This window comes from Ptychodera flava, chromosome 6 (assembly GCF_041260155.1).
Source record: "Ptychodera flava strain L36383 chromosome 6, AS_Pfla_20210202, whole genome shotgun sequence".
NCBI classification, from domain to species: domain Eukaryota; kingdom Metazoa; phylum Hemichordata; class Enteropneusta; family Ptychoderidae; genus Ptychodera; species Ptychodera flava.
Window position 1 is genome coordinate 2,638,741 of NC_091933.1, and position 23,464 is coordinate 2,662,204.

General features: G+C 36.1%; 1 protein-coding gene across 1 annotated transcript in view; it reads right to left on the reverse strand.

Moving 5' to 3' along the window:
- Positions 1 to 5,200: 5,200 nt before the first annotated feature.
- Positions 5,201 to 23,464, reverse strand: part of LOC139134584 (aminopeptidase N-like) — a 31,973-nt gene continuing 13,709 nt past the window's right edge. The window contains exons 5-17 of the mRNA XM_070701494.1: positions 20,518 to 20,628; positions 19,888 to 20,037; positions 18,942 to 19,073; positions 18,133 to 18,308; positions 16,678 to 16,766; positions 16,046 to 16,182; positions 14,435 to 14,638; positions 14,100 to 14,176; positions 13,434 to 13,547; positions 12,267 to 12,428; positions 11,362 to 11,490; positions 9,167 to 9,239; positions 5,201 to 6,199 (exon numbers count right to left, since the gene is read on the reverse strand). Coding sequence (XP_070557595.1) covers positions 6,017 to 6,199; positions 9,167 to 9,239; positions 11,362 to 11,490; positions 12,267 to 12,428; positions 13,434 to 13,547; positions 14,100 to 14,176; positions 14,435 to 14,638; positions 16,046 to 16,182; positions 16,678 to 16,766; positions 18,133 to 18,308; positions 18,942 to 19,073; positions 19,888 to 20,037; positions 20,518 to 20,628 — 1,737 coding nt within the window. The 3' untranslated portion in view covers positions 5,201 to 6,016. The remainder of the gene's footprint in view (positions 6,200 to 9,166; positions 9,240 to 11,361; positions 11,491 to 12,266; positions 12,429 to 13,433; positions 13,548 to 14,099; positions 14,177 to 14,434; positions 14,639 to 16,045; positions 16,183 to 16,677; positions 16,767 to 18,132; positions 18,309 to 18,941; positions 19,074 to 19,887; positions 20,038 to 20,517; positions 20,629 to 23,464) is intronic.

Below are 23,464 nucleotides of genomic sequence, written 5' to 3' on the forward strand. Positions count from 1 at the left end.
AAGTTATCTGGGTCGTTCATAGATTTTAAAATTCCCCCAGCTTTCAAGTCCAACCAAGAAAAGTATGCGCAGAAAGCCGTGAAAAGTTTTCTCTGTATTTTCACTGACGGTGTGAAACTGACACCCATTGGAAATGTACGTTGACTTCAGTGTAAGCATATCTTCGCCATGTGTTACAGCTGGGTTCAATGTTCTTTAGCGTTTATGTTTAGGTCGAGCATGTGACAGTTCAGAGCACATTTACCAAAAGACTATACCAACCTCTCGACTAAAATCCTCCATTTTAATAATTTCAGTGACGGTCAAGAATTCGTTATTTGGAATGAAATAGTACGGCGAAGTACTGCATGTTTAGCTGACATTTTTGTTTTCTGGAATGACCAATTTATTACATGCCTCGTATATCGAACGTCGCGCGCTCAATAGGATTCAATGCTAGCTCGTCGATGACGTCACGGGCCCCATAGTCATCTTTGGACTGAAAGTGAACCGGAACTATTTTCAACTTGACAACTTTTTGATGTAAAAATGTTGAAATTTCATGTTTTGCATAGGAAATCCGGTTTTTGGAAAATTTTGCAGAAAGAAATTGATAAACCGCATAACAGTAGTTTAAATATATCATTGCGCCATGTTGAAAATCGTTCGATTTTTAACGGATTTTCGTCTAAGATGGAAATAAAGCATTTGTTCATCATTTGCCAATAAACTTATATATTTTGAGAGAAAATTGTGTAAGAGAGGCATGTAATAAAAACATTATAGCCCAAACATGGGACTATGTACCCTCGGGGCATGCCCTCCTTACGTCGGACAAATGGTCACCTACCCTCGGGCACATAGTCCCATGTTTGGGCTATAATATATAATATTAACTAAAAACCAAATATAAACCGCAAAATAAGAACAGTTCCTTTCAAGCGAAAATGGAGATGTTGCAAGACAGTGGTAAATACTAGACTGTCATCATTCCTCAATTATCTCACACACGATTATATTTTATACCATAATTCTATTGCAGAACTATATTTGAATATAAGATCTGCATTGAATGTCACACGGAAGAACGATTGTGTTTCTTTCGGGAAAAGGAAAACTAAGGAGGTATTGCTTATTAAGACGCATTACGTGCTATGCGGAAATACATTGTTAAATATTTCTGATGAAATCCAACGAACCAGCTTGAACTGAAATAGTCTTATCCTTGACCTTCCGCTAGATTACACATACTTGAATATATGATTGATGTGCAAAAGTGCAGATTTGTCTACATGAAGACAAACAGGTAATTTCACTTTGTCAAAGCGCATTTACGAATATCGAGGAGCTGTTCCATGATTTCCCAAGCTGCTCAGGGAAAGGACTGTCAACTGGCGGGTGGGATGGGGGGGGGGGTGTAGGGGCCACAAAATAAGAGTGGTTGTAGAGGGAGTCTGCGGAATTTTTCCATATTCAAAGCGGCTGAAAACTTTTGATACAAGTTGAAGTTTGTAACATACTTTGCAAGAGTAGGTAAACACTGTTTCACAGATACTCCAGCATTTGAACGAAAGTTGTTAGCAAAATATATGTAAATGTAAGTATTAACGTAATTAATTGCTATAATAATAGCTCTTTATTTTCCGATTGGACTAGAATCTCCTGAAAAAATGAAAACATTTGGTCTGTTATGCTCTCCAAAAGTTGATGTTTCATGAAGAAGGAGAAAAAGGAGTTCATAATATCGTTTGCTTGCCTGGAGAATGTTTCAACACGAGTGCATAAACAATTATCATCTGGCATCGACATCTTGCCAATCAGTCACACATCTATAATGAACGTTACATTGATGGAGAAGTTCATTGTCAAGGGTAATCTTGGTCAATATACATGAAGTTGACCTTTTTTAATGTGAAATGTAAATTTTAATTTACTCAAGGTATTATCGCGTGACGGAATGGAACTAGACTTCTTGGTGCATTGTACGTGTAGGGGCTTGCTATTAAAAAAAGGGACTCAACATTTCATGTGAATTTTTTCTATCGTATGATGGCTAAATTAAGAAATATTGCCGTCTCAGCATTAAACCTCGCTTCCAAATGCATGTAAATTGGCGATCATGAGATTCGATGTCCTACAAAAGACTAAAATTTCGACACTTTTGATGAAAATAGCTTTATTCTGCGACCTTTTCACTCATGGCAATAAAATCGAATCGTTGCTGTATTTTAAAGTATCTACCATGTATCTACCATGCCAAAATAGTTGATATTGCTTATCTATTGAGGAGACTGTCCTAGGATATTTACAGTGACATGTCCCTAATAAATATTTGCCGTCTCTGCTGTTTGTGATGTTACGAAAAACCTATGTGCTATTATTTTACTTTTTTTAGGTTTCGATCATCAAGTGATCGACAGCTGAATGCCAAAATATGGATACCAAGGTCTTGTTACCTACATTCCGAGTAGATGCTTTCGATTATTGTCCTCATTTTCTCTCTTGCTTTGATATAACTCGATATTACCAAGAAGAAGACCACACCGGTAAATGCTATAATACTCGAGTAAAGTTTTCTTGTCCGGACAGCAATACGAAACTAGACTGTTGGAAAGCCATTTTTAACTATCGATGATTAAACATTTTCTTCATTTCTTATCTGCCTTTTGTCGACATTTATTTTGCTATTATAGTTGCTTAACACATTGCCCTTAATTTTACTATTAATAAAGTTTAGCCCTCTCACCTAGGGGCAACCAACCAGCCGATCTAGAGAAATTATGAAGAGGAGTGGGTTTTTAACATATAAACATACTATCGTAGTGTGTTTTGAACATAATTAAAATTCAAGAGAGTAAAAGTGAACGCTGTTCGCAACAGCCCTCTCGGCCACGATTTGAATAAAAATTGATGCCCTTGTACAAATGTTCCCTTAGCCCACTGGCCACTCTCCATCAGGAAAACTCCCAGCCATGAGTTAAATGGCCCTATTACAAAGCTATCCACCGACCTCTCCCTGCATGTGAACAGTCGAATCTTGCTCCCTGCTCCAAAAAAGGATATCATATTTCTCAACGTTCTGATTTTCAAAACCTGTGGCGGCCGCCAATAAGTGTAAAAAATGCCTACCAGCTCGCCAAGAAATCTCGCGAAGAGCATGTTTTACTGCCCGACAGCGTGGTATCTTTCCAACGCAAACAACACAACACAACACAACACAACACAATACGACACTATACAGCATGACACAACACTATGCAATAGAACACGGCAAAATATCTCAAAAAGCAAAACATGCACAAAACACGACAGCAAAACATAATTCCTTGGCCAACATTCCAAAATATGTGTCAAAGTTTACGTTACACTTTCACATTTTGAATTATCGGAAGGCAGTTATCATAACGTGTGTGTTAATGAGGGCGCTTTCCGTGAAACAGTGGACAAGCGCATCTCTCATGAAACTACTGTATTTTCGCCATCAAGTAATGGAAAACCTGTACATATGTGATGGGCAAGAAGACAGCTCCTGCAAAGATCTTTGTCAAAGTTACGATCGAAAGGAATAATATCGGTGATATTTTTAGTCAATCATCTTCAGGTTGATGTGCTTATGTGAACGGTTGTCAGCAATCCTTCACTGTAACTGTGCTATTCTAGTCACTTGTTATAACATCTATTGTAACTTGATTGAGTGTCTCATGGCGATTCGCGTATTTATCACTCTACATCCCATCCCTTTGATTATAATATTACCGTGGGTGTGTGTTTGACAGACTGATACGAGATAAATTTTAATTAATTCTCCCCATGGAATAATCGACCACCAAACTTTGTTGTGAGTAGATCAACAATCCATACCATGTTGTGGATAAGTTGAATGTTGGGTGGGCAACAGCTGGCCTAATAAAGTTCGAGGTTAGAAGAGTTGTTTATATAGAGAGTTTGTAACTTAAGGAAAATGAATGCCGATGAGATAGATGGGTCATAATGGGAGAGACTAGATACTACATGCCATGTACTCTAACATTGTAGCCTAGATACCACATGCCATGTACTGTAACATTCTTGAAGAAATCTAACTGAAAGATGAAACTGCTACGAATCATACGAGATAAATATTTTGTGCCCCTGGAATAGTTTACATTTAATTTGTAAATTAAACCAAACCATGTTACTGGTACAAAAGAACAGCAGTTTAATATGAGCAGCCACCATCAATATTGAGCGAAATTGAAATTTAATGTGATCAAACATGTGGAAGCAGCAGAAATATATGAATATAATTAAAATAAATAAATATATAATTGTATGGTATAAATAAATGAAAAAGTAAATAAATATTTGCTTTTCTTGCTGTTATATATACATATTATTATTATTGGCTAAAATGTGGAATTAAGCTAATTATTATCTTGGCATTATCTACCCTACGATTTACGGATACATCTTGCATACAATACAAATAATATCTGGCAATACAGAGATTATAACCCTATTATTCTTGATTCAACTTAAATTTCTTCATGGAAACAAATTTGTCGAGCTAAATCGTATTCAGAGGAGCCAAAAATGTGACGTAGGACAAAATATTCACTCATGGCATAATGTAGCTACATTTCAAGTATTTGTACATATTGACTGAGCGATTAACTGCCAATCTTGTCCTTTACAAAGTTTCAACAGGACAAGATTGATAGAAGTGCGTCTCTAGTCCAACATGAACACCGTGTCCACTGGTGAGATTTTCTGATAGCAGTGTACTGGACATCAAATGCGTCATACTACCAACATGTATCAAGTTCGAGTTCGAGTTAATCCATGAGAGAGTATTAATTTTCGAAACTCCTGTGTTCTCACACAGTGCTTTTCAAGGGAGGAATTTTCATGATTAGAGAAACGATCATACATTGGAGTTCATAAATCCTCAAAACAGATCATGCTTGCAAAACGATACGAAACGCCATCCTTACATTTGGCTACTTTCTGTTAATTTAATGTGTCATCGTCATAAGCAATAAAAGTTACCCGCCAATTAATTACATGTAGCCATTTGGTCAATAGTATTGTTTTCTGCCGATCAAACACATTGTACGTTTCACTGGCTACTCAAGTGTACATTATAATACAGGAAATGTGGCGTCTTGCTACCCTCCCTTCCGATTAAGGGTTTTCAAAATGACAATACTTTCACACTTAAACACCAGGTGAAAGGCAATTTGTGAATGGTGTATTTTAGTTTTATTGTTCATAGTATATAAACTGACATTAGTATGACTCAAATTACAAGTGAGTTTATTCTACCAAGAGATAGGTCAATGAAAAAATGATATCAAAGTCATTACATAATTAGAAATCTTACGACCGTGTCAGACTTATGTAGCAATATGTTTTCCGGTTTTATGCAGAACAACTATTGTTATATACAACGTTATATATTGTATAATTGACATAATTGTATTAACTGCTATATAATTATAAGGTACAACTATTTGGAAATGGTTCTCAAAACGGTCGAGAAAATACACAGTAAAGTGCATAAATAGAACATCGTGCCATAAATAAACAAGATATTGTCACGATACTGTCACTTGCAAAGTTACGTTTTATAAATTCATTCTAATAATGACCACATCATTTCACCTATTTCATCTATTTCACCGTCGAATCAACATATTTAGATGTAAGGATTGAAAAACCGTCGGATCCTTCACAGACATACTATGTTTTTACCAATATGGAGAACACACATGATTAATTGTTTTTACTACTTAATCCCGGGACTGCTTTTCTTCACTGAGTAGCGCACCTACTTGGACAAAAGGGACCATGTGAAAAAAGTCACAGTGCTATCGTATATTGACAGTCTGTCGGTGTTTTGTTAGTAAATTCAATGTCACAGCTTACAGCTGGTACTCTACTAAAACCACTTCAAAAGGCATATCATAGGAAAAAAGTTTTACACTGATAAATGCTCATCTCATTACAAATAAATCTATCTAATATCAAAACAAGTGAGGTTGTTCAGTATTGAATTCTAGCTACCAGCCGTTGGTTGTGTCCTGTCATTCTGTCCCGTGACTTCTTTCAGCCAATCATGAATTGGCTGATGGTTACGTTCCATCCACTCCATGTTGGTTTTCACTATCTCCACAGCTCGGTAGAATTGGTAGGCAATATCACCAGGCATGTCTCTGTGTTGGCGAGCGAACGATTCTAACTGAAACCAATCAATCAAATACAATTACTACGACGACAGCTAATGGGTTTCCCACACTGTCTAACATTTGATTCTAAACATTAAGATCGACGTCACAAGTATTATCACAATTCTGTAGATAATGTGGCAATTTTAGGAAACATCTGTTAGTTAATTAAACCTCATATACTGCAGTTTAGATACACACGCGGGAAATGAAGTCACATTTAAGCATAAACTTTGGCAATTATCATAGCATAAACATTATCAAGGCAGTTCTGTGCGATGTGTAACGCATCACGCTTCTTATCAAAGTTTTCACGATTATAATAAAGCGAGAGAGCAATTTAAACCAAACACACTAATATCAAGTTGACGCCGACCTCGTGTGACAATGATAGAATGAGAACCGCTTTCCAAAAGGTATTGAAGAGCATTACATTTCTGAAATTTAGGGAATCGGCAGAGTACAGACCTATGAATGTGTAAAGAATAACGGCAAAAAGAATGCCAAGCTTACTTTCAGTGAATGAAGACAATTGTTGATGACGTTAGCACACAGTTTCGGACCAAACATCATTATCAAAGATTTCTGACACCATTGCAGGGAAGGTGTTGCAAAACTTTTCAGAGTAGTACGACTGTTCATTTTAAAGCCCCCTGGTCTAGGATTCGGAAACAATTCAGCGTCGCCAATCACATCAATGCAAACTTCCTTAGCATCACTATTGTCTTAGTTTTTTAACTCTTCCAGCAAGCATTATTTTTGAACTTAGTGAATTAGGTAACCCTTTTCGGCTCTTCTTAAAGGAATGGCTAATATTAAATGTACTTAATACAGTATCATAAAATGCGTTTTAGGTTTGAAAATAGATTGGCACAGAAAACTGACATGTGCAATTGTTTTATGTCACAAATTGAATTTCATACATTTGATAAAAGATGTGAATATTTCATATTTTGAGATAAAATATCTGGCAGTCATCAACGTAAATGGCCCTCAGGATACCAAATGGTTTATCCCTTAGTCGGCGTAGTCTTCACTTTATTGTTGCCCTATCTTATACTTTATAGTCTTCATCGTGGAAGTATTTACACTTTGTCGTTGCATTCGGATGTCATTTTCAAACAACTTTTCATGTCAAAATACTGTCCCTTCGAATTAACTAACAGATGTTTCCTGGGAAACTCTAGAGGAATTAAAACCGATTCTGAGGACGTGTTTATTAATCGACATAATATCAAACTACATGTTTTACTGATTCCATCACCATATCACAAAGAGGAAGAGCCAATATCATTAATTTGCGTTTTGGTCTTATATTGACGCAACTGAACAGATTTTCAAAGGTTTTGTTGACCAACATGAACAAAAAAGAGCCTTGAAATATCAATGATATATCGTATTTAGCATTAGTTTGAATAGAAAGCATAGAAAAATTCAAGGTCTAAAGTATCACGAAATTGTGATTTCTATTTTCAATTTATCTCTAAATGACCAAGTTACCATTTCTACAGTTATTTTCCTTATATTCATGAGCCCGTCGTTCGAGACATAGACTTGCTCAAAAATTGGCAGTTTATAAACGTCTGTATCGCCGTGAACAACTACAAACGGTAAACTGCATTGCATGTTTTTGAAATAAAGCTCGGAAATCGGAAGAGATGTGACACGGAGTAGAAAATGTGACACTATTGGACCTTATAAACCGAAGAACCTGGCATGGTGATCAGCTTCGGCCCACCATGTAAACCAACGGTGTAAACGCACTTTTTGATCGTACAGTAAGTAAATTGATGCATTGAAACCTGAGATTTGACACAAATCGAACGTTTAGACAAACTGAAAATGTAAACCGTTGCCGAGGCTCATGTAAATCTTCCTTCCTTCAAGTAAATCAAGAATAGTAGAAGTAAAACAAAGACACAGAAATTTCAAATAGAGAAACGTCAGAGTAAGTTATAGTACTTGTACTTCTTGCAAACAAGAAATGTTTACTCTTTGTGCCGATTTTATTTATGTTTTGTCAACAATTGAACGTTTAGATGACGGCAGCTCTTACATTCAATGTATGTATACCCTTGAATTGTGTACCCATATTGCTGGTAAAAACATGTAACATGTTTGATAATAAAGTATAGAGAAACAAATTGAAATGTTGCTGGTCAAGTGGTAGGTATTGATGGTAAATAATCAGAAAGAATGGGTCTTCTCTCCGAAACCAAATATCGAAGAAATCTAACCTACAAAAAATCTGGAAATAGCGTTTCGACGTAACAAAAATCTAAAAGCACCAGTAAAATTTTAAAATTAAGCAAATACATTCTGCGTGATGGCTAGAGATCAGTGTTGTAAATATCAAAACTGTTTAGCAAGTAGTGTTGAGGCATCTTGTTTTGATCAAAATTAGAAAAATACGGAAAAAGGTCATTGGAGGATTCACTTTCGATATTGAAGGAGAATAGCATACAAAAAAGTGAAGGGAGGATATGACGGGTAGTCAACTCTTTGATGAACAACTCACGCTCGACTGTCCGTCTAACAAAACTGAGAACATAGCAACTTTACATTGATGGAAGAAATCTCGAATGGAACTGCCAAAACTTTGTGCAGCGCTCAGTCTAACGCTATAGGAAACTGAGACTGAAAAACGGTATGAACAATGAATACATGCTATTAATTCAAGAATCATTAGTAGTTACTGATGTATATCTGAGTCGCTTGACTAGGTATGGTGAGATTGAAACGCGAAATTGTTTGATCTGAAATCTGAAGATAGACAGACAATGTGGTGACACTAACCACTCTCAAAATTGTGCAGAACAGTGACGCTTGTGAAACTACACTAACATATTACACGTCACTCGGACGTGAACTATAGACAACAACCCAATGGAAATCATGCCTTAACTTGGCAAAAACTCGAAACGAGTAAGAAACAAGCTTCGGTATAGCCATATGAAAAAGACAGGGAAAGTTTTGTTTACCTGTGACAAGTCTTGGGGTGTATTGAAATATTCGGCAAAGCGCAAGACAATGGTATATGCTGAATTGTTGAATCTGGAATTAAACCAGAGGGACACGAACATTAACAATTTAACAGAGAAAGCAAGCACACTTTAAATGCCAGCATCCCTAGTACCATATTTTCGTTGACCTTTTCGATAATAGCGGTCAAACATTTCAAAAACGGTCTTTAGGGAGCGTTCAGTTATTACAGCCGGGGGTGGGTCGGCAAAATCCATGGGGGTCACCTTAAATTTGAAAACTGCGAAGGGGGGGTCATGTATTTTTCAAACAGCTCGGGGGGGGGGGGGTGGGTTCACTTAATTTTCATAAGTAGCTGTCCCGTCACAAAGCAGTTTCAGTGTTCAGAAATATTCTGAGAGATAAAAATGATTCGCTGCATGATTTCATTCTTTGAAGTCATTTAACTGTAAATCAGTAAAACTGTAAAATTATCTGTCACATGAACATCTTGACTTGGCAATTCGGAGGCTTGTCTTATTGTAAATCGAACTCACTGAGGGCAATGAACAATTCCTATTACTTACATATTAGAGATATAGCAAGTTTTGTCAGGGAAATTATTTAACAGTTACCTGTAGACTACTAGTACCATGAAAAGTGAAATTATACTTTTAGGTGAAATTCCAATATCATAATTGTTGTCAACATCTAAACTTTCAAATACCCTATTTGAATCAAGTACATTTGTATCAATTATCAAACACCTATAAAAACACAAATTAATTTAGTTTAGCATTGTAAAAAATATTCATAGTTTTCTCATAGACTCCGGTGTATAGTGAATCAGCATTTTGGTGAAATTCCAAAATCCAATTTCTTGCACACATATCAACCTTTAATCATCCTAGTCTGACTAAGTACTTTAAAATGAATTATCAAAGGTCCAGAAATACACAGATTTAGATAGTTTTGTATTGAAAAAAATTATTCATAGTTTCCTCATAGACTACAATGTATAGTGCATCAACATGTCGGTGAAAATCTAAAATCCAATGTCTTGCACACATATCCACTTGTAACCACCCTAGTCTAATCAAGTAAACTAATATTAATAATCAAGAGACATAGATACAAATATTTACCTACTTTTGTATTGGAAAAAGAATTATTCATAGTTTCCTCATAGACTCCCATATACAGTAAATCTACATTTCGGTGAAATTCCAAAATCCAATTTCTGGCGAACACATCTACATCTATTTATTACCACCCTAGTCTAATCAAGTACATTCATATTAATAATAGAGAGTATATAAGTACACAGATTTACCTACTTTTGTATCGGAAAAAATTATTCATAGTTTCCTCATCGACTCCAATGTATAGTGGATGAACATTTCAGTGAAATTCCAAAATCAGATTTCTTGTACACATAATTTGCGCCTTTAACCATCATATTCTAATCAAGTACAATTATGTTAATTATTCAACATCTCTATATGCACAAGTATAGCAAGTTTTTCATTGGAGAAAAAATTATTCACAATTTTATCATAGACTACCATGTATAGTTGATGAACACTTTTAGTGAAATTCTAAAGTCAATAGTTTTGTACACATACTAGTTGTAACAACCCTATTCAAATTAAGTACATTTATGTCAATTATCAAATATCCATAAATGCATATATATAGTTTTGTATTGAAAAAGTATATCATAGTTTTCTCATAGACTACCATGTATAGTGAATCAACATTATCAACAGCTGATTATTAATTACATCCAAATATCAAAATTTTGTACACACACGCTTGTGCTAAAATATTGTGATCCACCTGTAATTCTGTCCAATCTCTTTGAGGGGTAATTTCAAAAACATAGCAAGTCTGAAGGGGAAATTTGAACATTAATACCTTGTGAGTTTGTAAGGAGGGTCATTTGAAAAAATTCTATCGCCCCCTCCAGAGGTGTTTGTGTGTGCAGCCTTACTGAAGCAATGTAAGGGGGTGTCATGAAATTTTTGTCATCTTACAAGGTAGGGGTCATCAATTTTTTGGTGTAATGGGTAGGGGGGTTCACTTATTTTGACTGATGCGCAGGAAGAATTTGCTGGCCCACACCCGGCCATAATAACTGAACGCTCCCTTAACAGTTTGATTCAAATAAATGTTGAGAACAGACTGCAAAAAATAATGTTTATCAGAAAAATACCTGTTGTGCAGTAGATCAAAATTATCCACGACATGATTCCAAGCTACTGACAGTCCCAACGCTGACCCTCTTCGCACATCAGCAATGGTTGGCCATAGCAGATCTGAATCGGCTCCATACTCCAAATATCTGGAAAACATTATTGCCAAAAGGTCTAATTGAGCAGGAAAGTGTCTTACGCAAGGGCAATTGCGCGAAACTCTTTAATTGACGATACAACACGCTCTGAGGAATAGCACTGTTAGATCCCAGCGTGCCCCGAATTTCAACGTAAATCTGACTTGTTTAAATATAGAGCCAGGTTTTCATTGTCCACAAACATATTCATCTTTCACAGACGGTACTCAGAAATCACCGCAAAATACCGTTTACATTGTCAACGTCTAATTCAAATTTCTGAAATTGCGACACTTATCATTGCCTTCAAGTTTGTTCCAGACTTACAGTCGTCATAATTGCTGCAATTTCGAGAAAAATTTCAGTAATTAAAGTAAATTTTAAACATGCCAGCCGTCTAAACAAAGATAATGTCTGCAGTAAGGCCAAATTTAGAACGTGTACTTGTGCCACAAACAGAAAAAATTCTCTGAATTTTTGACGTATAATATTTGCTCCAAATGATCAACACGGCTGCTTCACTTATTTCAAACAGCATATCCCAATAGTAATTTCCCTCAAATAGTGTGTTGTATGCCTGTTGATTAAGTTCCCTGAATATGAAATGTTTTTCTTTAAGCATAGCTTGAGAATTTTCTGTCAAATTCAGATCAAAATTTCATTCAAATTATATTATATATCACATGATAGAAATCTTTCGTCGATGTTATTCTTCTCTCGTACAGCTGCTTGTTCGCTCGAGAGTTCTATCTAAAGATTCCGTTCGAAGGATTCTTAGAAACGATCACCTTTTCAGTGTTGCTTCATCCCTGCTACAACCCAGAGCATATGAGAGATGTATGCTTTCTTCCGCATCTTGTAAGGACCTTTCAAAGGCGAAGTTCCATTCGTCAATGCCACCTTGTTGAATTCCGGTACGGTAAACAGTTGATTTAATGTCCGCTCGGATTCTGAAACGAAAATAGGACGTAATTTATCACAGGGTTTATTTTATGTAATATTTCTTTGCTCGTGAAATTGTACATTGCATTTTGCTGCTCCACAAGTAGTGGACCTGTTGCGTGGACCTGCTTGGTTATTCTGTTTATTTCACAGAGCATAAACGTAAAGCGGGAATTGCGTAAATCACAATTTCTCCTATGGGTTTAAAGTAGCGTACTAAGTGTATCAGTTTAAATATAGAAATGTACTTTACATGTTTTAGATAATTTACAACTATAAATAAGCAATATTGACAGCTTTTAACACTTGTCGATGAGTTAGAAGCAAATGTCATGCAATTTAAACATAGAGGCTAAAGTGCCTATAAAATATATTATTCTCACACTTTGCATGACTAAGATATATTAAACTTGCCAGAAAGAAAAGCCCCGCGTGTTTACCCTTACAAAGTATACATGATTGCAAGTGTATTGGAATTGCTACATTGAGACAATTTGTCTCCAAACTGCTATGGCAGAAGAGTCATTGACCCAGATATGATTCAACAAATCAGTAGAATGGGCTCAATTTCGTACAACCTTCAGAATTGAAATGTCTTATTGTATCATTTAGTGCCGTGCCATGACCTGTTGTGTTCTGAAATTCTTGCCTTTAATTTCTGAATCGTGTATTGTTGTATTAGCCAGGACTGATCAAGGCACTGCTGGGCAGTGCTATTGTCACAAAACTTTTAAACCCGATTTTGAGTTGCAGTTAATTTATCATATCGTGTTCTACCCGTGAATGATAATACTTAATTGTTTTTCGGGTGCAAAATACTTCTGCTCGAAAAACAGTCTCTTTCAAAATATTTTGATCATGATAAGCCACCATTTATGATTACTTCCCTGCGTTTTAATATTACTGGCATCTTGTTCATTTTCAAAGTTTGCCGCTAAAGGGAAACTCAAAGTTTTAAGACAACAAATTGGTGTGACCCTGAATCATATGTTTAAATTTGACGACAAACATACTTATTATGTTCAGGGTCTTGCATCCATCGTCGAAAATGCTGCGTGGCATTTTGTACACACTCAGAAAGGCCAAAACCACATGCCACCGGCAGAATCACGTCAATTCTTTTGTGGCTGAAAGATCAAAAACATTTCAGGAAAACATTTTTAGAGTGGCTAGACCCTTCACATTATAGTTCTAAACCTCCATTCCGACACGTCAAAATATATGTGTGGAGACAAAACAGTGTATAGGACAGAAATCCACAACGTACATTCAGGTCCGGTATATGGATAGTTTTCAATCGGATTCGAACCCACAACATACGGCATCAGTCGCCTAGCTATCTATTGAGCTATATACAATTTAGCTATTTTTTCAAATCTTACAATAATCACCTCATAATTTAAAAAAAATCATAACACGTCAGTACTTAGTTCACTTAACTGAAATGTCTTATTCATTTTTAAAAATTATTGTATTTTGGGGAAAAAAATTCGTATTTCCACTCTATACATAAACCTTACTTTCGTAGAAAATAATGTATTTTCGATCACTGCCAATCCTGTAACCCTATCAGGATTGCATTGATATACTTCCCTTCACAATAAGTAAAGTGTACAGCCTTTAAGAAAGGTCTACCGTAGACAGAAAACAAATGAACAAAGATAAGAATTTTCACTTACTAGTCAATTTCATGACCCGACGTAAGATCCCAGCCAAGTTCATTGTGAATTGGAGATATGAGATCGGTGACGAATTTCTAACGAAAAACAACACAAAACGCTTTACATATCGTTGATACCGATCATTTCCCCGTGTGCTTAAAGAAATGTGCGTCTTATGTGTACCAGACACTACTCATGTGTAACCACTTCGAAACTTATCACAAATTGCTAGGATCTATCTAATATCTTAGATTGTCAAGCTTGCATTTGCATGGCGATTTATTTTATATTTATCGAAATGATGAAAAGGAAACATCATAACCTGGGAACAATATAGATAGTAAGATTATTACCTGCAAATACCAATATGTGGATGTTCGAGCGATCATATCTTGCAGGTACGTTAAAAATCGGAACGCTGTGTACCATGGGTTATAATCTCTCTCATTTATCAAATATTCCATTAATTTCAAACCGATGACGTTATCAAGCTTCTGAGCTTCTCCTAGACTCAGTGCGTCACTGATAAGAGCGCCTCGGTTGCGTACAGGTATGACCTAGAAAAAAATAAAGAAAGCAAGTTTATGTAGCCTCCAGGTGAGAGAACAATATTTCGAGAATGCTCAACCGTATAAACACCTTTTATCAGTGCAATGATGCTTTTAGAACACCCCTGTGTATACAGTGAATAATGTTAGCCAGTCATCTAAGCACTGAATCGCTAGAAGCAGACGACAATACAATTTCGTTCGAAATAGACCTTCCAATTGTTTTTAGCCCAGCAGGACGGTAAACGTAAGGAGTGAAAAACTCATGAGGAGCGGTTTTGCTACCGTTAAGCTTCAGCCTTCTTCTGCAACTTGAACGGCATCGTTGTTTTCGTTGACGGCGAAATCAAGACGTAATTATTTTTCCTGTTTTAAAACCCATTTGCAAAGATAAAATGATGTTAACATCGCGTTAGAGTTGCATGTTACACCAAGCACTTGGTCACAATGTATCTGCATTGTTAGTTTGAGAATGGAACGCTGTTCACAATTTGTGATACAGGTAATGCACTATGATATTTTTACAACGGAAACAACTGGCGCGCTATTTGAATACATATTTGAGTAGATTCGAAAGAAACCATCTCATAATACATACAGAGCTTTTCAACTCCAAAAATTGAAGTTTGAAATTTGAAACCAATGAAGGTCAGAGAGAACACTACAGTGAAATGAGTTTCACAACCTCACACATCTACACGGCTTTGTACGGTTAGTATTATCATATTTGTATGAGTTTATGGGTTTATCAAACTTGTCACATAGAGTACAAAAGAATCTGATGGTGAATATTTTATCTTCATGACCAAAGGTTTTGATCTTATTTTAGTAACTAATAATGATATGAATCTTGCTACCGCAGCCAGTATATCGCTACTGATGAACGTAGAGAATTGATCAAGATAAAAACTGTCGATAAGAAAATCCCTAAGGTCACAAATCATACATCACTTTCATGTAAATATGTTCATCAACTGTTTCATTGAATATACTGAACAGTATCTGTAGAAGATATGACAACATAGTTGATGCAGAATCCTCATTGGTTTTTGATGTCAGTCTGTCGTCTTCAATGATATGATTGCAGCAAATGAGACCTTGGAAAATCCGTGCGGAATGGATAAACCGATTTATAGATTACTAGTAGCAATGTAGACGCTGTTTGGAGGATCTGTCTGGCGATGCAAAAACGATTAACATCTCAAGTTTCACCATCAACTGTTACTTTTCACTATTCCATTTGTAATTCCCCTACCGACCGGCTAAAAACCTTCATTTTTTAACGAAATCGCGGCGGCTTGAAATGTTTGTTCTTTTTCTGATACCGAACCTGCTTTCAGCGGTTTGATTCGAGTTAGAGTCAATATTTGATCTAACCCTTGGCTTTGTGTTGTATTTCTGGCAAAATTAACTCACCGTGTGATCAGTTTTTAGTTGCCTAGCTAAGAGCTCCCAGTTTTCAAGGTCATAGTTGACACGATAAAATCCCATATGGTTTATGTTAGCTAACATCCATTGAGACTTCGAAGCATCAGTAGGTAGGTCAAAGGTCGCTGTAGAGATTAAAGGAATTGTGTAAGCTTTAACTGGTGACCTTGCTATTTGTGCCGTCATTTCTCATCTTAATCTTCGGCTGATATGCTTACTGTATACCAAGTACACACAAATCGTTATCAAATATTGGTCGCGTGACCAGAACAAAAGATATTAAGTATTCTAGTGTAGACATCAGTTCAAAGATTCGTCTGTTGAATAGTTGAGGTATTAAGACAAAACCCTCCAAATTGATCCCATGTAATGTCAGGATACTAAAACCGTTCCTTTTGCATACGTAATTCTTTCTTTGTTCTGAAGTAAGAGTGTAATGGGATTGGATGTAGAGAGCATTCGTTGCTCTTACGCGTTTTATGTTGAAAAAAAAACATATAACTTTGAGGGCGCTTGGCATCCTACGCCAAAAATCAAATAACAGCAACCCAGTACCCTATACTTTTACATTCTATATACTCTTGTAAATGGCGTTAGCAGTAGGGTCACTTTACACAAACCTGGCCCCATATTCATCCATATAAGATGACCGCCATCGAAGTCTTTCTGTGCTTCATATGTGTAGGTGAGAGGAATGTACCACTGGTAACTGTTTTGTAGAAAGACAAAGAACAGACAAATAAATAAATGAAAAACGAATGAATGAATGAATGGATGAACCAACGAAGTGCCTTTATGGTATGAGCTGAAAGAAGTTTTGAGCTCCAATCACTTCTCTGTCTGCAAACATTTAAATTTATAAATATGAATCAGCTGTTTCAACTGACCAATCTGATAAAAATCAGATGTTGACTTTGCGATGCGTCTACCTTTACTTGTTCTTTGTTGCCCTGGTTTGCTGTTAGACATATGTTATCTCTCCACGTCTGATTTTAATCAGATTTGAGTTAATCTAGATGTGAACTGAATATGTTCTCAGCTCAATGGGACGCGGGAGGACTAACTGTGAGCACATAAGATAAACTACGTTACTAATTATGAAATTGTTTGAATATGATTGGAGCTGTGTTGGAAAATCATTTCTCTCAAATCCCAACACAGCAGCGGCATTGAATTAATTTTACGCAAAAAAATCCGCATTAAAAAGCATGGAAGGTGTTGATGTCTTACAAGGCGTTGAGTGTATTGTGATAGCACTGTAATTATACAATTTGAAAGTTTAGACGATTTAGCCAACAGGAATTTTATAACAGCGGACACTCTCTACAGACAGTCTGACTGCACTTTGAATTAACTGCTAAACCGTGTACTTGCTCAGTCAATAATTGAAGCAAAATCTAATTTACTGGAAGACCTGTTTAAGCCTTTCTTTCTTTCCTCACAGACTTACATTCCGAAAAACGAGAGCCTGCATGTTTCGGGGACACCTAAATTGTGTTGTTTTTTTTTTCATAAATTGTAACCAGGTATTTTTAGGGTTGCCCTCGGCTGCCTCGCACAGTTGTCTGTGAAAGGTCCATATCTCGCTATTGCATTGTTACCACTCCGCAAGTACAGATGAGCAACCTCCTTTGAAAATGATAACCAACCAGCCCGCAAAGAGTGCTGTATAGCGCCATCTTTGGCAAATGGGTGGTGCTTTTGTTTCGATATACTAGTAGTTGAAATTCTTACACTGTAAGATTACATAAAATTTGAAAAAAACTGAAATCGATAAATACTGATCATGCCGATGGGCCTGGCACATTTATGGCCATGGTTTGCCAGTCTCCACCCAATGGGTGACCAATGAGTGAAATGACTTGACTTCCATAACTACACATTTTCGTGCAAGTCATGCACTCTAACACCTACTTCGTTCTTTTTATTTTGAAAATGCCAAATTACTATGATTTAAGTGAAATGGATATTCCGAGTGACAGGTCTCACAGAGATGTATACACAATCTGAAGCTCATCGGTTACACAGTACGCATTTCTACTGCGGGAACAAATAAATGTATGTAAAGACCTTACCCAACATGGGGGTACTTCTTGAGTGGTTTGTCCTTCTTATACAGTAGAAATAATTCCTGTGTTGCATGGACTGTTCTGTTACTTGTTCTGGTTAAGGTGACGAAGGGATGGCCAGACTGACTCAGCCATGGACTCATGAGATCAGCCAAACTTTTTTCTAACAATCCGTACGCTACCTGTAGATATTACACAATCTTGTGAGATTTCCCATTGCGAGTTATAATTTTTTTCTCAAAATCGGTCAACATTGCCCGCTCGCTAGGTGCAAGTACACTTACACTTGTAAAGTATTAACGAATTACATACAAAGGCTGCCCATTTCTCAGCAAGAAAAGCTCTATTTGAAGCAATTTTAACAAGAATCATGTTAACGGATTGAGTCCTTCCAAAACTTGATGAACTTGTTAAACTTTGCTAACTTTTAGTCAGGGAAACTCTATTTTCCTTCAGGATGAAAAGCAATCAAAAGAGAAGGTACAATGCAAATATTTTATTGCAGCGAAACAACTTACGTTTATCTGTAATTAAAAACTCACAATAGCTTCCAATTCTTTCTATTTTGATGATGTAAACTTCGCATTCTTCGCTTGTTTCTAAATAAACAAACGTGGCTCTAAACTGCATAGGCAATGCAAGATGGTTTTAGATTGAAAAGTCTCACAGGGGCGACGTCTACTCTGAATTCAACTCTCTCATCGGGACGGAATCATTTCTGTAAAATTTTGAATAAAATGTGCGGGGAAGTAGAACGTTTGGACATGGAGAATTTTGAATGATATTGACATAAAAGGTAATATTTTTATGCTTACTTCGTCCAGTGCGACAAACAGATCGTTACTCATTGTGCTGTCATATTGGTGTTTGTCGAGATAATATACCAAACCCCTGAAATAGATGTCTCGTCCTAAGATACTCTCTAACATAGTGCTGATACAGCCACCCTGGTCATAAAACATGAAAAAAATACACATGCATCGGTTATGGCATCGGTTTATATAAGGACAAAGAAACATATATATATATATATATATATATATATATATATATATATATATATATATATATATATATATATATATATATGTATATTTAACTTAAGAAGTAAGGGCCAAGTCTTTGACATTTCGTGGTCAATCATTGACAAAGCATCGAGCTACTCTAGCAAATATTAAGCAAGCGATGTAATCTTTGTATATCAGAAAAGCTGCACATTATCAATGCTGACAAATCTACACTGTTAAACAAACGCTCTGAGTTGGTTTCAAAATGTCGCCACCAAAACAAATATTATTTATCGAATTTTAACACAACACACAAATAGAATGGTTCGTCCCAATCATATATGTAAGAATGTCAAGCTAGTAATCCTTTCACTTCTATCTGAGGATTGCAGGAAGCATGAAACTTAAGTGATAGATTTCAGCACTTGAATTAATCTGTTTATATATATATATATATATATATATATATATATATATATATATATATATATATATATATAACAGTTATACATACATACATATATATAACATACATACATACATACATACATACATACATACATACATACATACATACATACATACATACATACATACATACATACATACATACATACATACATACATACATACATACATACATACATACATACATACATACATACATAGTCTAAGCCAAGGAAGCGAAGTCATATAATTTTGAGGAAGTCGCGGCTGCTCCTCGAGAGCGCCTCCACGAGGCAAAAAATCTCACCTTACTGTAAGTGATGGCGGCATCAAACATATTTTCGTTTTCATGGGGCCAGCCGATTTCGGGCATGACGATTGGATGCGACGAACGCGATCGGGAGTCAAAAAGCATTGCTTCATAGATAGCATCACGCATGTAAAACTGGTTCATGTACTGCAAGAAAATAATGTCATTTTTATGAGAGGACCATGTCGCATTCAGTAAACTAAACTCTTCAGTGTTGTCTTACTGTATGCCAACGCTTAGGATTAGTTCGTTATCGTTTATTTAAGAAGTTAGTTTGTCCTTAATTTCATGATCGAATTATGTTGATCATAATATCGTCGAATATTCACAACGTAACTTATGGTTGCATGAAAAGCAAGGAAGCGTAATAAGAGATAACAAATACAGGGATAAGCGAATATCATATCTGTTGCCCCTGAATACACTGCATCATTCCAAAGCCGCAGCGGCCGATAATACATAAAGAAGAAAATATTTCATTTGTTTCAAAACGTGACTTTTGCCTCAATTTCACAAGACCTCGAAAGATAACACAAGCAAAATGCACAAGCTTGATCACGCGTGGTGCGTTACCGAGGGAGATAATGACAAGCCGCACATACGCTAGCTTTGGATAATTGTCCTTACCCCCAAGTCTTGTTCAACGTATTCCATTCCAATACCCTCCAGGTATCGTGCATAGCCTTCATTAAGCCATAAATCCGACCACCACGAACACGTGACAATATTACCAAACCACTGCAATTCAGAAAGAAACACAAAGAAGGCATCATGTATTATATCTAGCCCCAGTAGTTTGACTACCAATGTCTCATGTTATGATTTTATCTCTCTTTTTTCCATCTATAAAAGTACCTGTATTGACATATGTGTACCCAGAGAGGGGTAAAGGCAAATTGCTGAAGTAACCATGCAGTCTTTGAAAAATACAGCGAGAAGCTTCAGATTACATTTTTAATGATTGCGTACATCGTTCTGGCTATGGCATCAACTAATTCAGGTTACATTGAAAATTGACAGTCTTGCAGGGACATATTGACATATTCTCACGTTCCAGACAACGAGAACAACGGTGATAACTTTGGATTTGCTCATGAACACGATCGACAGGCAGCAAAACTCTGGCAATAAAAATAGGGCAATTCAATCCTGCTTTGATTACATCATGAAACTAACGCCACATGTTGTCATGGGGTCGTGGGAATCCGGGTTAGGATCTAATGTGTACACAGTATAATCTCGGTAAGGGGAGAACTATTTGATTTCGGGGGTGGGGTAGGATAGAGGAAATGGGCGTGTCATCATTTTTTCCCTGTCACTGGGACAGCAATGGTTTTGTTCTACAGTCAAGCCTGCATCAAATTATTGTTATATATGCAGAGGCCATGCATTCTTTTTGCCTCAGAAACCAAGATATTAACATGTACTTCAGACATATACTTCAAACATGTCACTGGTTCAAATACGTACCTATATATAAATTGTTGTATTCTTTAAATTGAAATAAACAGCTGTTCCAATGCATGCTTTACTGTGTAAATTTCATTTGCAAGAGACAACTGGTAAAAACATCCATTCTGAGCTGAGTGATATGGGAAGTGCTGTACCTCTGATCTCTCTGAGTTAGGCCGCCTTAATAGTGCCAAGAGTCGGAAAAACATATCTGGCATGTGTAGTGTGATCAATTCCAATATGGTACAGCATCTAGTACAAACTGCTGCCATAAAGTTCTAAGTAGATTGACGGTGACTTTGGTCTAATAATAGCTACATGATAGTGCAGCACTCTAATAAAAGTGATGTGATGATGCAGTTGTCAGACTCAGCACTGGTACAGTCGTTTTTTGCTCACGTGTTCACACACGTGAGCATCTGTCGCAGCGATGTCTGTCTGTCCGACTGTCTGTCAGTCTGTCTGTCTATCTGTTGGCCCGATATCTCAAAAGCGGCTCATTAGGTCAAAATCAAATCTTGTACATAGATTCAGTTTGCAAATGGCAAGCACTGATTAGTTTTTGGTGGGTGTGACTTGCTTAGTTAATTAATAGTTTTAGAAAAAATGGACATACATTGAGAACCACTGCACACAATTTGATGAGATTTGTAACAAATGATGATCATAACAAGATATATCAGCCGTGAAAGGTATTAAGGGATGACATGAAAGATTATTGCGAATTTGCATATTTAATGAACTTTCCTTATTGGGGATATAGCACTTTAGCAAAGTCCTAATTTGCATATTTTATGAACTTTCCTAATTAGGAATATTTATCTGAATCGACTTGACGAAAGTTGACGAAACTTGCTATGTACATTGAAGATACTTTGATACAATATTATTGAAAGTTACTTAGCATTTGTACTTTAGCCAATTGCTAATTTGCATATTTAAGAACTTCCTAATTAGGGATATATATCTGAATTGACTCTACCAAAGTTGATAAAACTTGGTATGTACATTGAAAGTACTATGATACAACATTATTGAAAGTTATTAAGCAAATTCCTTATTTGCATATCTAATGAACTTTCCTAATTAAGGATATCTTATTAATTTGACCAAAGTTGACAAAACTTGCTATGTACATTGAAGATACATCGATACAACATTATTCAAAGTCACTTTTGCATTTAATTTCAACCAATTTCTAATTTGCATATTTAATGAACTTTCCAAATTAGGGATATATACCGGGATTTACTTGATCAAAGTTTGCAAAACATGCAATGTACATTGATGATACCAAGTTCCAATAATATTGAAAGTCATTTCGCATTTTCATGTCAGCTAATTTATAATTTGCACATCTAATGTGCCTTCACAGTTTGGCAGATTTAGTTTGAAGGACTTGACCAAAGGTAATTACACTTGCTATGTAAAGTCGTGAAACAATGACAGCAGTCAAAGAAATTTAGCATTTTTATTTCAGCTAATTACATATTTGTATAATTAGTGACCTTTATAAGTAATCTTTGGTGAATATTGTTCATGATGTTGATCGTAACTTTTTCAAAGAAGTTGAAAACATGTGGCAAAAGTTAAAATTTACACACAACTGCAATATATAATGAAACACGTGAGCATTTTCAGGTCATATCTGGTTCATCAAGTCAGTATAGTCAGCTATTTCTAAGAGTTCTTATTAAATACTTTTTGGTTTTTTTTTCTGAACATAAATACAGAAATATATTAAGAGAATACCAACGGCTTTTGAAACTAGCTAATTTATCTTGTTATGTATTTTGAAATGTTCAATTTTGTAGGGCAAGTCAAATAGTCCCTCTTTATTCAAATGAACTTTTAAATATGTTTTCCAGGGTGTATCATTGGAACGAAAACGTTTTGTGAAATGCACTACGATCAGACTTTTGTAAATGCTGGCAAAAACCATAGGACTTGCGTGCATCCAGAGAATATGGGAGAGTCGTATTTCCCAGTTTGTTGAGATCTGCACAATAGCGACAATTGTGTTTTTTAACACTGTCTGTTGGAGCACTTTAAGCCATTGCAGGATCAGATTATTTATTTTGTTCCCCTGCCAAAAATTTGACAAAATTCCCAAATTTCCCAG